Here is a 17,500-nt window from a genome sequence, read left to right on the forward strand (position 1 = left end):
CTCATGTGAGGAAATGTCCCGCAGTGGGGCTTTAAAGTTCCTTTGACAGGTTGAACTGCTCATGTGACTCAGATTCACTTCAGATCACTGGACTGAACATTTGACTCAACATTTTATACTTTTTGTTTTTCTCCATTTGGTGATTTTTTATTTTATTTTTAATGGTAATTCCATCAGTGTTTCCGTAGCAACCATGTGGCACACTGAGCCCAGACTCCTCTGACGTCACAGAGTCACACGTGAGGAAGAACAATACAAGAAAACACATTTATTTTACTGAAATCATGTTTAAAGTCTCAAATCTGTCTCCACGGAAACCAAACCAGACACAGTCACAGGTCACATCTGTGGAGAGGCGACGCTCACAGGAGGAATGTACACTTTTATAGGGCTTTATGAGGTTTAGTCCTGGTTTAGACCTGGTTTAGTCCTGGTTTAGTCCTGGAACTTGGTCTGGTCTCTGGTTTCCATGAAGATAGAAAGTTTTAATGCCACACTGAGAAACATTCCAGACAAATGACTAAACTGGAACTAAACCATGACCATGGGGTCGCCTCTCCACAGATCTGACCTGTGACTGTGTCTGGTTTGGTCTCCATGGAGATACTCTGGATCGACTGCTTCTGTCTTGGCATCTTGGATCTTTGCTGTGAGTTTTTACACTCTGAAATTTACACTTTAAAATTTACACTCTGAAATTTACACTCTAAATTTTACACTCTGAATTTAACACTCTAAATTTAACACTCTAAATTGAACACTAATTTTTACACTCTGAATTTAACACTGTGAATTTTACGCTCTAAATTTACACTCTAAAATTTTACACTCAAATGCACTAATTTTTACACTCTGAATTTAACACTCTAAATTTAACTCTGAAATTTAAACACTCAAATCTTTTACAAATTCTTAAATTTTAACACTTAATTTAACACTCTAATTTACACTAATTTTTTACACTCTAACACTCGAATTTAACACTCTAAATTTTAACACTCTAAATTTAACACTCTAAATTTAACACTCTAAATTTTACACTCTAAATTTAACACTCTAAATTTTGACTGTTAAATTTGAGGACTTAATATGAATATTTAAAAGGTGATTTATTTTTACAGAATTTGAAAATGTAAACTTAAACTCAGAGTGAAACCCGCGCACAGACACAGCACAAAGATGGCGGGCGTCTCACCTGCCGACAGGTACACGGCCATGAACTGCTCCCTGCCCAACATGGAGACGGCGCTGCTGGAAAAACTCCACAGGACGTACATGTTGGCGGCGAGATGGAAGAACGAGTAATGAGAGAAGGACGAGAGGAGGAGAGGAGAACACAACGTCTCTGTAAAAGAAGAAGAACGAGGGATGAGAGGAGGACGAGAGGAGGAGAGGAGAACACAACGTCTCTGTAAAAGAAGAAGAAGAAGAATGAGAGGAGAGAAGGAGAAGAAAACGTCTCTGTAAAAAGAAGAAGAACGAGGGAGAGAGAGGAGTCTCTGTAGAAGACGAAGAAGAGAGGAGACGACAACGTCTCTGTAAAAGAAGAAGAAGAAGAGGAGGATGAGAGGAGAAGAGAGAGAGAGAGACACAAACGTCTCTGTAAAAGAAGAAGAAGGAACGAGGGATGAGAGAGGACGAGAGGAGGAGAGGAGAACACAACGTCTCTGTAAAAGAAGAAGAAGAACGAGGGATGAGAGGAGGACGAGAGGAGGAGAGGAGAACACAACGTCTCTGTAAAAGAAGAAGAAGACGAGGGATGAGAGGAGGATGAGAGGAGGAGAGGAGAACACAACGTCTCTGTAAAAGAAGAAGAAGAAGACGAGGGATGAGAGGAGGACGAGAGGAGGAGAGGAGAACACAACGTCTCTGTAAAAGAAGAAGAAGAAGAACGAGGGATGAGAGGAGGACGAGAGGAGGAGAGGAAGGAGAGATGGAGGAGAGAAGGAGGAGAGGAAGTGGAGGAGAGGAGAGGAGGAGGAGAGGAGGAGGAGAGGAAGGAGGAGAGAAGAGGAGAGGAAGGAGGAGAGAGAGGAGAGAGAGAGGAGAGAAGAAGAGGAGGAGAGAGGAAGGAGAGGAAGGAGGAGAGAAGGAGAGAAGGAGAGAGAGGAGAGGAGGAGAGGAGGAGAGGAGGAGAAGGAAGGAGAGGAGGAGAGGAAGAGGAGGAGAGAGAAGGAGGAGAGAAGGAGAGAGAGAGAGAGAGAGGGAGAGAGAGGAGGAGAGAGAGGAGAGGAAGAGGAGAGAGGAGGAGAGAGAGAGAGAGGAGAGGAGGAGGAGAGAAGAGGAGGAAGGAGGAAGGAGGAGAGAGGAGGAGGAGGAGGAGAGGAAGGAGGAGAGGAGAGAGGAGAGAGAGAGGAGGAGAGGGAGGAGGAGGAGAGAAGAGGAGAGGAAGAGGAGAGGAGGAGGAGGAGGAGAGAGAAGGAGAGGAGGAGAGGAGGAGAGAGGAGAGGAAAGAGGAGAGAAGGAGAGGAGGAGAGGAAGTAGGAGAGGAAGGAGAGAGGAGACGCAACGTCTCTGTAAAAGAAGAACGAGGGATGAGAGGAGGAGGAGAGGAGAACACAACGTCTCTGATCCATGTTTTTCTTCTCCTCTTTCGTTCAGTCTTGTTTTTATTTGTGGATGATCTTCATGTTTCACTTAAACAGTTTCAAACGTCTCGTTCACTGTGAGAACTTTGGTTCCTGGTGTAAGTGGAACCGGCACCGTTCTGCCCCACCTGAAAACATCTTCAGAGGTCAGAGGTTATGGTCCCAATCTGGAGCCAGAAACAGAAACTCAAACTGTGGTCCAACGTCAAAAACACGAGAGACGATCAGAAGAACACGAGGAAAAACAGACAAAAACAGAAACGACGGCGGCGAGACTCACTGGAGGCGGGGTCGGCCGTGAAGAAGCGGATCATGGTTCTCTGGAACGCCGGAACTCTCCAACAACAAAACACCAGGAAGTTCACCGCGATGATCCCTTCAACAAACACAAACACGAGAAGGAAAATAAACACAAACACAAACACAAGAAGGAAAATAAACACAAACACAAGAAGGAAAATAAACACAAACACAAGAAGGAAAATAAACACAAACACAAGAAGGAAAATAAACACAAAACACAAGAAGGAAAATAAACACAAACACAAGAAGGAAAATAAACACAAACACAAGAAGGAAAATAAACACAAAACACAAGGAGGAAAATAAACACAAAAACAAGAAGGAAAATAAACACAAACACAAGAAGGAAAATAAAAACACAAACAACAAGAAGGAAATAAACACAAAACACAAGAAGGAAAATAAACACAAACACAAAACACAAGAAGAAAATAACACAAACACAAGAAGGAAAATAAACACAAACACAAAAACAAGAAAAAATAAACACAAACACAAGAAGGAAAATAAACACAAAACACAAGAAGGAAAATAAAACACAAACACAAGAAGGAAAATAAACACAAACACAAGAAGGAAAATAAACACAAACACAAACACAAGAAGGAAAATAAACACAAACACAAACACAAGAACGAAAATAAACACAAACACAAAAAAAATAAAACAAACAAAAGGAAATAAACACAAACACAAGAACAAGAACGAAAATAAAAACAAACACAAAAACAAGAACGAAAATAAAAACAAAACACACAAAAACAAGAAGGAAAATAAAAACAAACACAAGAAGGAAAATAAAAAAACAAAAAATAAAAAAAAACAAAAAAATAAAAACAAAAAACAAAAATAAAAACAAAAATAAATTTTAAATTAAAATAAAAAAAAAAACAAAAACAAAAACAAGAACATACAGGACAAGTTTAGTCCTGGTTTAGTCCTGGTTCAGTCCTGGTTGTTTAGTCCTGGTTTAGTCCTGGTTTAGTCAGTCCTGGTTTAGTCCTGGTTTAGTTTCAGTCCTGGTTTAGTCCTGGTTCAGTCCTGGTTTCCCTGGTTCAGTCCTGGTTCCTGGTTTAGTCCTGGTTCAGTCCTGGTTCAGGTTTCAGTCCTGGTTTAGTCCTGGTTTAGTCCTGGTTCAGTCCTGGTTTAGTCCTGGTTTAGTCCTGGTTCAGTCCTGGTTTAGTCCTGGTTTAGTCCTGGTTCAGTCCTGGTTCAGTCCTGGTTCAGTCCTGGTTCAGTCCTGGTTCAGTCCTGGTTTTCTCACCTGTGACTGTCCTTTGACCTTCAGTCAGACTGTTCCACCATTGGTTCACCTGAAACAGAAGCAGCCAATCACAGCGCAGAGAATAATACTCCCTACAATAACAAAGATTTACTCAAACGTGTGAGTGAAACATGACACAGGAGCAGGTTTACATCAGGGTTTCATTCTGATAATCGTCTTTGTTGTTTCCATGGAGATAATCAAAGTTGAATTGTTGTTTCCGTGTTAAACTTGTTAAATGTTTTTTTATTTCATGAGTCTGATTCTGATTGGACAAAGACACTAAGAAAACACACACTTCAACTGCTCCCGGGACTAAACCAGGACTAAACCAGGACTAAACCAGGTCTAAACCAGGTCTAAACCAGGTCTAAACCAGGACTAAACCAGGACTAAAAGGACTAAACCAGGTCTAAACCAGGACTAAACCAGGTCTAAACCAGGACTAAACCAGGTCTAAACAGGACTAAAGGTCCTAAACCAGGTCTAAACCAGGACTAAACCAGGACTAAACCAGGACTCTAAACCAGGTCTAAACCAGGTCTAAACCAGGACTAAACCAGGACTAAACCAGGTCTAAACCAAGTCTAAACCAGGACTAAACCAGGATTAAACCAGGACTAAACCAGGTCTAAAGGTCTACAGGTCTAAACCAGGACTAAACTAAACCAGGACTAAACCAGGACTAAACCAGGACTAACCAAGGACTAAACCAGGACTAAACCAGGACTAAACCAGGTCTAAACCAGGTCTAAACCAGGACTAAACCAGGACTAAACCAGACTAAACCAGACTAAACCAGGACTAAACCAGGTCTAAACCAGGACTAAAACCAGGTCTAAACCAGGACTAAACCAGGACTAACCAGGACTAAACCAGGACTAAACCAGGACTAAACCAGGACTAAACCAGGACTAAACCAGGCTAAACCAGGTTAAACCAGGAAACTAAACCAGGACTAAACCAGGACTAACCAGGACTAAACCAGGATTAAACCAGGACTAAACCAGGTCTAAACCAGGACTAAACCAGGACTAAACCAGGACCAGGTAAACCAGGTCTAAACCAGGACTAAACCAGGACTAAACCAGGACTAAACCAGGACTAAACCAGGTAAACCAGGTAAACCAGGTCTAAACCAGGTCTAAACCAGGACTAAACCAGGACTAAACCAGGTCTAAACCAGGTCTAAACCAGGTCTAAACCAGGAAACCAGGTAAACCAGGTCTAAACTAAACCAGGACTAAAACCAGGACTAAACCAGGACTAAACCAGGTAAACCAGGTCTAAACCAGGACTAAACCAGGGACTAAACCAGGACTAAACCAGGGAAAACCAGGACTAAACCAGGTCTAAACCGGGACTGAAACCAGACTAAACCAGGTCTAAACCAGGACTAAACCAGGACTAAACCGGGACTAAACCAGACTAAACCGGGACTAAACCAGGACTAAACCAGGACTAAACCAGGTCTAAACTAAATCTAAACCAGGACTAAACCAGGACTAAACCAGGACTAAACCAGGTCTAAACCAGGACTAAACCACCAGGACTAAACCAGGACTAAACCAGGTCTAAACCAGGACTAAACCAGGACTAAACCGGGACTAAACCAGGACTAAACCAGGACTAAACCAGGTCTAAAACCAGGGACTAAACCAGGACTAAACCAGGTCTAAACCAGGGACTAAACCAGGACTAAACCGGGTCTAAACCGGGACTAAACTGGGACTAAACCGGGGACTAAACCGGGACTAAACCAGGACTAAACCAGGTCTAAACCAGGACTAAACCAGGACTAAACCAGGACTAAACCAGGTAAACCAGGACTAAAACCAGGACTAAACCAGAACTAAACCAGGACTAAACCAGAACTAAACCAGGACTAAACCAGGACTAAACCAGGTCTAAACCAGGGACTAAACCAGGTCTAAACTGGACTAAACCAGGTCTAAACCAGGACTAAACCAGGACTAAACCAGGACTAAACCAGGTCTAAACCAGGACTAAACCAGGACTCTAAACCAGGACTCTAAAACCAGGACTAAACCAAACCAGGACTAAACCAGGACTAAACCAGGACTACTAAACCTAAACCACTAAACCAGGACTAAACCGGGACTAAACCAGGACTAAACAAGGTCTAAACCGGGACTAAACCAGGTCCAAACCAGGACTGAACCAGAACTAAACCAGGTCTAAACCAGGACTAAACCGGGACTAAACCAGGACTAAACCGGGACTAAACCAGGACTAAACCAGGTCTAAACTAAATCTAAACCAGGACTAAACCAGGACTGAACCAGAACTAAACCAGGTCTAAACCAGGACTAAACCAGGACTAAACTAAACTAAACCAGGTCTAAACCAGGACTAAACCAGGACTAAACCAGGGACTAAACCAGGACTAAACCAGGTCTAAACCAGGTCTAAACCAGGTAAACCAGGACTAAACCAGGACTAAAACCAGGTCTAAACCAGGACTAAACCAGGTCTAAACCAGGGACTAAACTGGGACTAAACCAGGACTAAACCAGGACTAAACCAGGGACTAAACCAGGTCTAAACCAGGGACTAAACCAGGTCTAAACCAGGACTAAACCAGGTCTACTAAAACAGGACTAAACCTAGGTCTAAATCCTGCTGTGTGGACGTGTTTCTTCTTCTTCTATCAATAATATTTTTTATTTGGTTCAGTAAAAAATCTGGACTTTTTATTTTCTTTTATCAGACAAAACTTCTTACGTGAAGATTTCCTCGTCTTTGTTTCTCTACAGCAAATCAAGTAATCCAAAGTAATCAGATTACATTACTCACTTTAAGTAATTTAATGGATTTTGTTATAAACTACATTTTGGGGTGTGTAATCTGTAATCTGTAGGGGATTACATTTGAAAAGTAAACTTCCCAACACTGTTTGTACCATATATTTTCTTCTGCTGTGGTTGTCCTCGTCTGTCCTGTGTTTGTGTGCAGCACTTTGGTCGTAAAGTTTTTAAAGTGCTTTATAAATAAAGTTGGTAAATGTTTATGATCGAGGAAGAAACTCATTCATCTTTACAATCAGAATAAACCAAACACTAACTTCAGAATAAAATTTAACTCTGAAGAATCATTTTCATTTGGAATTCAGTGTTTACATGTTTTGTTTTGTTCAGAGTTAAATGTGATGTGGAGTAAACTGGTGGTGTGAAAGTGTCTGGACTCTCACGTCTTTGCGCAGGTCTCCTCTTTTCTTGGGACGAAGTTTTTCTAACCAGTCGGAATGAACCTGGTCGAAGTAACTCTGGACTCTGGACTTCAGGCTCTCGTACTGCCACAGCGCAGCGCCCCCAAACGCACAACCTGTGAACTACACCAGACACACACAAGACCAGGGTTTAGACCTGGTTCAGTCCTGGTCTAGTCCTGGTTTAAACCGCTGTCACACCTCGACGATTTAGTCAGCGTACGCCGACGTATGAAAAATTTGGCAAAAACACTGATGTACGTCGGATAAGTTCTAGGTAAGTCTTGTGTAAGTTCTGAACACGCTGGAGCACGGCGACATACGGCGACATACGGCGACATACGGCGACATACGGCGACATACGGCGACATACGGCGACATACGGCGACATACGGCACATACGGCGACATACGGCGACATACGGCGACATACGGCGACATACGGCGACATACGGCGACATACGGCGACATACGGCGACATACGGCGACATACGGCGACATACGGCGACATACGGCGACATACGGCGACATACGGCGACATACGGCGACATACGGCGACATACGGCGACATACGGCGACATACGGCGACATACGGCGGGCGACATACGGCGACATACGGCGACATACGGCGACATACGGCGACATACGGCGACATACGGCGACATACGGCGACATACGGCGACATACGGCGACATACGGCGACGATGAAAAATTTTGAGCATGCTGAAAATTTCTGGACGTATGTCAGCGTGTGTTTATACGTCCTGCACACACGGGCCATAAGTTGTAGGTCAGTTACGTGATCACTGACACACGTTAACTGTAAGTTTCTCATAAGTCCAAATACGTAGAGAAAATGTCTAATGTTCACAGAATTTATGAGTAACGAGCTTTGAACCTGCGTGTAACTTATATCCAACTTATCTCCAACGTATATTTACTTATGCAGACGTATTTGACAGGTGTGTGCAAAAATATTGAAATATCGATATATCGTATCACTTAATGTGATGATACAGTATCGATATCATCGGCTGCTGTATCGATATATCACCAAGAGTATTTTTGGCATATTTCACTAAATTATTTTGTTACAGCTACAGTTTTGGTGTTTGTTCAGAGGAAGGAAACTTTTTTATGCGACACATTTGACATTTTCACAGTTTTGATGATTAAAATGTTTGTGTTTCATATGAACTTTGCACAAGAAGTGATTTAACAAAGACTTTTAGTATCACAGACATGATTTAGCCTTTATTTTTATTGAATTGTATTGAATCAATTTGAAATATATCGTATTGAATCGAAAGATCACTGTATCGAGGTGTGTATCGTATCGGCAACTCCTTAATGATACCAGCCCGAGTATTTGACATGTTCCAGACGACCGCAGAACTTACTGAACATGTTTCTAACTTGTATCTATCGTATGTCGTCGTGTTGGCAGCGTTTAGGGGAATTGGTGTAAAAATGTGTCATATGAGCCGATGTGAAACACTTGACCAGAGAAAACTTCAGCCACAGACGACATCAGACAGTGGGAAAATGTCCTCGCTGAGTCGTGGGAAACAGTCATTTGCATTTAAAAAAAAAGCGTCATGTAGGTGATCTGCGGAGAACACCACAGACTAACCGATCAATTCATTGCGACAGCTCAATAAGACTTTATTACTCACTCTGTATTATCCCCAGAATTTGTCCTCTGCAAATAACAAAACCGCACTGTTAATCCATTTGAGTCTTTGAAAGTAAAAAGGTGAGAGTCGCTCGTGTGAAGCTGCAGATCAGTGATAGTGACTCTACTTCCTGTGGACTTTATCTCCAATCTTTCTGCTTTAAAAACCAAGTATCTGAAGTAGGGACGGGCATTCGATTAAATCTTCTTAATCAATCGTCAGAAGAATTAACGATCGATTATTGATTAATCATTAATGTTTTTATATTAAAATGATCATCATTATTATTACTATCTGCACTAATCTGCATCAATAAATTCAACTTTACGACATATAAACATAACGACTCTAGATCCACATCAGCTGTTTGACATTATAATGTGTTTAATTCAGTTTTGTTCAAATCTCACAGAAACAAAACTTAAAACCACATCACTAATTTACATAAACTAAGTGAAGATAAAACTCCAGCTCTTGTGTCGCTGATGTGGTTCAACTTGTGTTGGATTAAAAGACATGACTCAGGTGAATACAGGTCAGTGTGACCAGATTTGTGTTTGTCAAAACCAGGACAGCGTACGGGGGGAGGGGGGCGGGGCCTCGTCATCCACATTGAGCGACTCTCACCTGGAAAAACTTTTTCCCACTGGACACAGAAACATATGTGCTGCTTTATCCACTGTGCACATGGACTCACACTTGTCCCAACGCAACGGAAAGTGTGGAATTTCTTCTACAAATCCTGGTTAAATCCACATTTGTGCTTCGGTTCGTTACAGACTGACCCACTGTTGTGTGTCGCTCCTTCTGATGCAGAGACACATGTACACACCTGTTTGGTCACGACACACACACATACATTCAGTTTGTCCATTAAAATGAACGGAATCCATGAAATTCTTAATGATCAATTATCGATTAATCATGCCCATCCCTACTCTGCAGTATTGCATCACATTTCACAAATAATAACTCAGTTTTGTCTTGTATCTAAACTAGAAGTGCCGTGGCGAGTGGTTTTACTGTAGACAGGAAACTTTACATCCTGTGGTCTGCAGACAGATCGCGCTGTTTATACCGACCTGTCAATCATCTGCTGCATTCAGCACCATGGACAGAGAGATTCATCTGGGGATATATCATTTGATATGATTTAAATTATGGAGCGACAGCCTTTCAATAGGCGACGACACATGATCATTGGAGATACGCTGCCGTGCGCTATGCAGAGGTTATTTATTTTATTTATTATTTTTTTATTTAAAAGGGACAATGCATATTCATGAACATGTACTTGTAAATATGCCAGAATTAGCCCAAAGGCGACTTTTTATCTGTCGTCCTGCAGGTCAGAGAGACAGAGACAAAAACATAAGAACATAAAACACGTCACAATAGACAAACACACAAACATGACACACAACACTGACATTTACACAGGAGCAGAACATTAGTGACACAGATCTGGTTTCTCTTAAGCTTCGTTTCAGTTTAGTTTTAAATGAACTGAATGTGGTGGAGTCTCTTCTAGCAGCTGGATGTTGTTCTAGAGTTTTGTTCCTTGACTGAAAACACCTGTTGACTGAGAAGTTGTGCGTCTCTAGGGTTTTGCACAGTCGCCTCTGGTCGAGGCTCTTGTTCCTCGACCACTAGAGCTGGACTTGGTCTTCATGAACTCACCCAGAGGAGGTGGAGCGAGTCCAGTTAAGACTTTGTAAACTGAGCAGACGTGTTTAAATTTTTGAAAATTTCTAAAACTTAAGATATTATACTTCTGTAGTATGAGGCAATGATGAAACGATAAAGATTTCCTCTCAAATATCTTTAACGCTTTTTTAAAAAGTGATTCTATTATTTTGAAGGTTGTCGTGTTTGTCAGTGAACAGTTAGTGATGCTGTGTTCAATATGAGAGAGAATCCTGCTGTGGAGAAACATTTTAGCTGCATTTCCTGGCAATGATGCTCTAATTACATGTTTTTTAAAGTTAAAGTGGAGTCCAAGGTCACACCAAGATACTTAAATTCATCTACAAACTGGAGTCCCTCACCCCTCAGCAGCACATTTAAACAAGACTTTGATGGACGTTTTGAAAAAAGCATGAAAACATTTGTTTTAGTGTCAGTAAGAGACTGGACTTGGTCAGACACTTGTCTGAACAGGTGATTCTCGCTGATGTGAACTTCTCTGAAGCTTCTATGACAGATTTTGCTTTTGTAAAAATGACGGCATCATCAGCAGACACAATGTTAAGGTCCGTACAAACATTGGGCAGATCATTAATGTATAATGAACAATAAGACGTTGGGCATAAGTTGTGGACACTGGCAACACGCTCAGCATTGGTATAAGTTATATATAAATGATCAAAACATCTTACATAAGTTACTAATACATATGTACACGCCCAACTCAGTATGAACACACTGTGTATACACAGAAATAAATAAAACATCCACGGTTCAGCGTATGTCAGCGTTTTAGGGAAATTCTGGTACGTCGACAAACACTGGCCAAATCATCAAGGTGTGACAGGGTCTTTAGTCCTGGTTCAGTCCTGGTTTAGTTCTGGTTTGTCCTGGTTTAGTTGGTTAGTTCTGCTGTTTAGTAGTTTGGTTAGTAGTCCTGGTTTAGTTCTGGTTTAGTCCTGGTTTAGTCCTGGTTGGTTTAGTCCTGGTTTAGTCTGGTTAGTCCTGGTTTAGTTCTGGTTCAGTCCTGGTTTTCTGGTTTATCTGGTTTAGTCCTGGTTTAGTTCTGGTTTAGTTTAGTCTGGTTTAGTTCTGGTTTAGTCCTGGTTTAGTTCTGGTTTAGTTGGTTTAGTCTGGTTTAGTTCTGGTTTAGTCTGGTTTAGTCCTGGTTTAGTTCTGGTTTAGTCCTGGTTTAGTCCTGGTTTAGTCCTGGTTTAGTCCTGTTTAGTCCTGGTTTAGTTTGGTTTAGTCCTGGTTTGTTCTGGTTTAGTCCTGGTTTAGTTCTGGTTTAGTGGTTTAGTCCTGGTTTAGTTCTGGTTTGTTCTGGTTTAGTCCTGGTTTAGTTCTGGTTTAGTTCTGGTTTAGTCCTGGTTTAGTCCTGGTTTAGTCCTGGTTTAGTCCTGGTTTAGTCCTGGTTTAGTTCTGGTTTAGTCCTGGTTTTAGTTCTGGTTTAGTCCTGGTTTAGTCCTGTTCTGGTTTAGTCCTGGTTTAGTTCTGGTTTAGTCCTGGTTTAGTTCTGGTTTAGTCCTGGTTTAGTTCTGGTTTAGTCCTGGTTTTAGTTCTGGTTTAGTCCTGGTTTAGTTCTGGTTTAGTCTGGTTTAGTCCTGGTTTAGTCTGGTTTAGTTCTGGTTTAGTCCTGGTTTAGTCCTGGTTTAGTCCTGGTTTAGTCCTGGTTCCTGGTTATTTAGTTCTGGTTTAGTCCTGGTTTAGTCTGGTTTAGTCCTGGTTTAGTCCTCTGGTTTAGTCCTGGTTTAGTCCTGGTTTAGTCCTGGTTTAGTCCTGGTTTAGTCCTGGTTTAGTTCTGGTTTAGTCCTCCCTGGTTTAGTCCTGGTTCTGGTTTAGTCCTGGTTTAGTTTAGTTCCTGGTTTAGTCCTGGTTTAGTCCTGGTTTAGTCCTGGTTTAGTCCTGGTTCAGTCCTGGTTTAGTCCTGGTTTAGTCCTGGTTCAGTCCTGGTCTGGTCCTGGTTCTTACCCCCACAGTAAAAACCATGGGCTTCACCAGTCGTCCAAAGTCCCTGTAGGGTCCGTCTCGGTGTGGGGGGGGCCCTGGCTCCGGCCTCGGCGGGCGCCGCGGGGCCCCCGGGCGTCGTCGGGTCCCGGGCTCCGGCGGGGGGGTCCCTGGGCGCCGTCGGGTCCCGGGCGGAGGACGGGGGCCCGCCGGGGGACGCCTCTTCTTCTCCTCTGCGTCCCTCTGGTTTCCGAGAGGCTTTTTTAAACCCACACCTCTGCTGCACGTTCAGGCGCCACCTGCTGGACACACGAGGAACAACCACACGCCACAGGTCAGGACAAAGTCTGGGGTTTCTCATCAACGTTTCCTGAAGCTGCGACGCTAACTGTAGGCACTGCTCTTAACGCCGGCGTCGGTTATAAACACGGGATAACAAAAAACTCAAATATGTTCGTTTGTACAAATACCATCACTAGTAATTTTCCATATTTGTTTACGTCGCAAAGCATTCTGGGAAACCTACAGAGTAAGAAAGATTTCAGAAATATTTATGTACAGAGGACTTTTGCACTGCATATAGACTGAACCAGGTCTAAACCAGGACTAAACCAGGTCTAAACCAGGTCTAAACCAGGTCTAAACCAGGACTAAACCAGGTAAACCAGGTCTAAACCAGGTCTGAACCAGGACCAGGTCTAAACCAGGACTAAACCAGGACTAACCAGAACTAAACCAGGACTAAACCAGGTCTAAACCAGGTCTAAACCAGGACTAAACCAGGTCTAAACCAGGACTAAACCAGGAACTAAACCAGGTCTAAACCAGGTCTAAAACCAGGACTAAACCAGGTCTAAACCAGGTCTAAACCAGGACTAAAACCAGGTCTAAACCAGGACTAAACCAGGACTAAACCAGGTCTAAACCAGGTCTAAAACCAGGACTAAACCAGGTCTAAACCAGGACTAAACCAGGTCTAAACCAGGTCTAACCAGGTCTAAACCAGGTCTAAACCAGGTCTAAACCAGGACTAAACCAGGACTAAACCAGGTCTAAACTTGGACAAACCAGGACTAAACTAAACCAGGTCTAAACTAAACCAGGTCTAAACCAGGTCTAAACCAGGACTAAACCAGGTCTAAACCAGGTCTAAACCAGGACTAAACCAGGTCTAAACCAAACCAGGACTAAACCAGGTCTAAACCAGGTCTAAACCAGGACTAAACCAGGTCTAAACCAGGTCTAAAACCAGGTCTAACCAGGTCTAAACCAGGACTAACCAGGACTAAACCAGGTCAAACCAGGTCTAAACCAGGTCTAAACCAGGTCTAACCAGGTCTAAACAGGACTAAACCAGGACTAAACCAGGTCTGAACCAGGTCTGAACCAGGTCTAAACCAGGTCTAAACCAGGTCTAACCAGGACTAAACCAGGACTAAACCAGGTAAACCAGGTAAACCAGGACTAAACCAGGTCTAAACCAGGTCTGAACCAGGTCTAAACCAGGTAACTAAACCAGGACTCTAAACCAGGTCTAAACCAGGACTAAACTAAACCAGGTCTAAACCAGGTCTAAACCAGGACTAACCAGGTCTAAACCAACCAGAACTAAACCAGGTCTAAACCAGGTCTAAACCAGGTCTAAACCAGACTAAACCAGGTCTAAACCAGGACTAAACCAGGACTAAACCAGGACTAAACCAGGAACCAGGACTAAACCAGGACTAAACCAGAACTAAACCAGGACTAAACCAGGTCTAAACCAGGACTAAACCAGGTCTAAACCCAGGACTGAACCAGGTCTAAACCAGGTCTAAACCAGGTCTAACCAGGACTAAACCAGATCTAAACCAGGACTAAAGTCTAAACCAGGACTAAACCAGGTCTAAACCAGTCTAAACCAGGTCTAACCAGGACTGAACCAGGTAAACCAGGAATAAATAACCAGGAACCAGGTTGAACCAGGTCCAGTAACCAGGAAACCAGGAAACCAGGTAAAACCAGGTAACCAGGTCTGAACCAGGTAACCAGGTTAAAGGTCTAACCAGGTCCAGAAACCAGCCAGTCTAACCTAAACCAGGACTAAACCAGGTCTAACCAGAACCAGGTCTGAACCAGGACTAACCAGAAACCAGGACTAAACCAGGTCTAAACCAGAACTAGGTCTAAACCAGGACTAAACCAGGTCTAAACCAGGTCTGAACCAGGACTGAACCAGGACTAAACCAGGTCTGAACCAGGTCTAACCAGGTCTAACCAGGACTAAACCAGGTCTAAACCAGGAACCAGGTCTGAACCAGGTCTGAACCAGTAAAACCAGGACTAAACCAGGTCTGAACCAGGTCTAAACCAGGTCTGAACCAGGTCTGAAACCAGGACTGAACCAGGTCTAAACCAGGTCTGAACCAGGACTGAACCAGGACTGAACCAGGTCTAAACCAGGTCTAAACCAGGTCTGAACCAGGACTAAATAAGGAGGTTTTTTTAACTTTATTCTGATAAAATTACGACTTTATTCTGGTAAAATTACGATTTTAACGTTGAAATGTTACAAATTTATTCTCATAGTGCCAGCAGAACTAAAACCAGGACTAAACCAGGACTAAACCAGGACTGAACCAGGACTGAACCAGGACTAAATCAGGACCAGGTTTCGTGTTCGCACAGAAGAAAGCGTAATTGTAAATTTTCTTTTCGTGATTTTAATTCTCGACGTCGTTACTTTTCAATCAATATTCCGATGGAAAAAACACACACAGCACATTAGATGTACGACTGGACTCACTCTAGAGTTCACAAATATTTATTTTATGCTCAATTACAGCCAAATAAAACGCTCGCTTGCTCCATAAATCAGCATCATTATGTGATAAAAAACTTACTGTACTGGTGGTTTTCAGATGATATCATTTGTCACGCATCTTTAAGTCGTTGTACTCGTCCGACAACATTTTCCCGTTGTTAAAAAACAAACGAACATATGTGAGTTTTTTAGTATCAGGTGTTTATAACTGACGCCAACGTTAATCATATAAGAGCAGTGTGTCAAAGTAGCCGGGGATCTAAAGTCCTCGTATCAAACCTGGAGTTATGTTTTGTTTTTTTGTTTGTTTCACTCCACTGTGTTTTTAAAAACTCCACACACCTTCACTAGAATCACGTGGGTCGTTTCAGTCCTGGAATTTCTCTCCAATCTCGACTGAACTGAAGGGAAAAAGGAGCTGAGGACTTGAAAACTACCACCACGTCATGACATCACAAGGTGGAACAGAGCGTCTGGAGCTTTGGAGATGTGGACAGACGAAAAATAAAGAATTACTCAAACCTGTGTGAATGAAACAAAACACAAGTCCAGGTCTGTGTTTTTGAGGAGAACATGATTTAAAACTCAGATATTGGACCTTTAAAACTTTATTTAATCTACATTTAGAGGAAAATAACGGTTTAAAATGAATCATGTTGAAGTTTTTGTGGGATTTCAGGGAGACCAGATTTACTTTTTTGATGTTTGGAAACAATAAAATAGTGAATCGAGTGCGGAATTAAGGAAAACTGTTCTGCACTTGAGTCAGTATAGTCCCAGTTTGTGTTTTAATAGTGTGTCCACACGTCTCTGTTTCCCCGGGACAGTCCCAGTCCTGAGTCTGTGTCTCTGTCCCACAGATTTATACAAAACCACTGATTTGTCCCAATTTATACAAGAAATGTCCCAGTGTCCCAATTTTACACCAATCTGATCCTGACAACAGTAAAGAGAGACATTAGGCCTGGAGCCAGGTCCACCCCCAGGATGATTTTTGCTCCTTTTTTTCACTATTATTTCCTGTTATCTTATATCTTTGGCCATCATGAGTTGATGGGACCAACCTCAACTCGGCCCCGTTTGGGCTCAGGGCCCAAAAAACACACTTTTTGAGAAAAGCTATTTGCGAAATTATGTAACTGTAAATATGAAGGTACTGAAACTGCAAACATGCTCAAATAATCCTAAAATTTGGCACGGTGGATCCTAACACATGGGGGAAACTAGCAGAAAAATATTCTGGGGCTTGCTGCTTTTCTACTGTCAAATATCAACCTCAACACCAAAAGACCAAAAAATGTCTTGTCAGCAAAATTGATCATTTTCAATCATTTTATTGCATATATCACTGCCTCAAATGTACATGAATATAAATATGAATATACATTTCATTTGTTTCAGTAAAATACAGAAAATCTGCTTAAAAACGACCAAAACACAAAGAAAATGTGACTAAAGTGACTCACACTCGTGCAGAGGACAGAACTATTCTCCTAAACCCAAACCAGAGTCAGTTTTTTATTTTGAACATCTGATGACTCTAGTTTAGTCATTTTAAAGCAGATTTTCTGTATTTTAAATAAATAAATGTCAGTTTGTGTTTCTTTTTACTGTTGTCAGGGTCAGACTGGTTCAAAACAGAGACACTGGGACATTTCTTGTATAAATTGGGACAAATCAGTGGTTTTGTATAAATCTGCGGGACAGAGACACAGACTCAGGACTGGGACTGTCCCGGGGACACGGGGACATGTGGACACTCTGTTCTGTTTAAATAAAACTTCCCCGGTGTTTTTTTTCTTCTTTACATCAGCATCGTGTCATTCACAAAAACAAACTTTAGCCGCATGTGCTAACTGAAGCTAACCGGGAGCTAACGCTGCTAAAGCTAACAGCGGCTCTCGGCGGAGCGCTGAGTCCGGCCGCGGGTCACTCACCTCCCGCTGAAGCCCTCCGGTCCCGTGAGCCGGAGCAGAGCCCCGCAGCGGGTCGTCCACGCCATCTG

At 42.4% G+C, this 17,500-nt stretch overlaps 1 protein-coding gene across 6 annotated transcripts in view; it reads right to left on the reverse strand.

Annotated features, from left to right (window-relative positions):
* Positions 1-6: 6 nt before the first annotated feature.
* Positions 7-17,500, reverse strand: part of LOC110158798 (presenilins-associated rhomboid-like protein, mitochondrial) — a 17,585-nt gene continuing 91 nt past the window's right edge. Inside the window, exons 1-8 of one of the 6 annotated variants that reach the window (XM_055166639.1) lie at positions 17,433-17,500; positions 15,838-15,974; positions 12,717-12,991; positions 7,367-7,507; positions 4,156-4,204; positions 2,869-2,964; positions 1,196-1,345; positions 7-664 (exon numbers count right to left, since the gene is read on the reverse strand). The exon at positions 17,433-17,500 is cut by the window's right edge and continues 81 nt beyond it. In XM_055166639.1, the coding sequence (XP_055022614.1) occupies positions 486-664; positions 1,196-1,345; positions 2,869-2,964; positions 4,156-4,204; positions 7,367-7,507; positions 12,717-12,734 (633 nt within the window). In that variant the 5' untranslated portion in view covers positions 12,735-12,991; positions 15,838-15,974; positions 17,433-17,500 and the 3' untranslated portion in view covers positions 7-485. Of the gene's footprint in view, positions 665-1,195; positions 1,346-2,583; positions 2,756-2,868; positions 2,965-4,155; positions 4,205-7,366; positions 7,508-12,716; positions 12,995-15,837; positions 15,975-17,432 lie in introns of those variants that run through there. The other 5 variants (XM_055166640.1, XM_055166637.1, XM_055166638.1 and 2 more) reach the window with 5 other exon arrangements.

This window comes from Boleophthalmus pectinirostris, unplaced genomic scaffold, assembly GCF_026225935.1.
Source record: "Boleophthalmus pectinirostris isolate CB_2022bp ecotype Guang Dong unplaced genomic scaffold, ASM2622593v1 HiC_scaffold_9, whole genome shotgun sequence".
Lineage (NCBI taxonomy): Eukaryota > Metazoa > Chordata > Actinopteri > Gobiiformes > Gobiidae > Boleophthalmus > Boleophthalmus pectinirostris.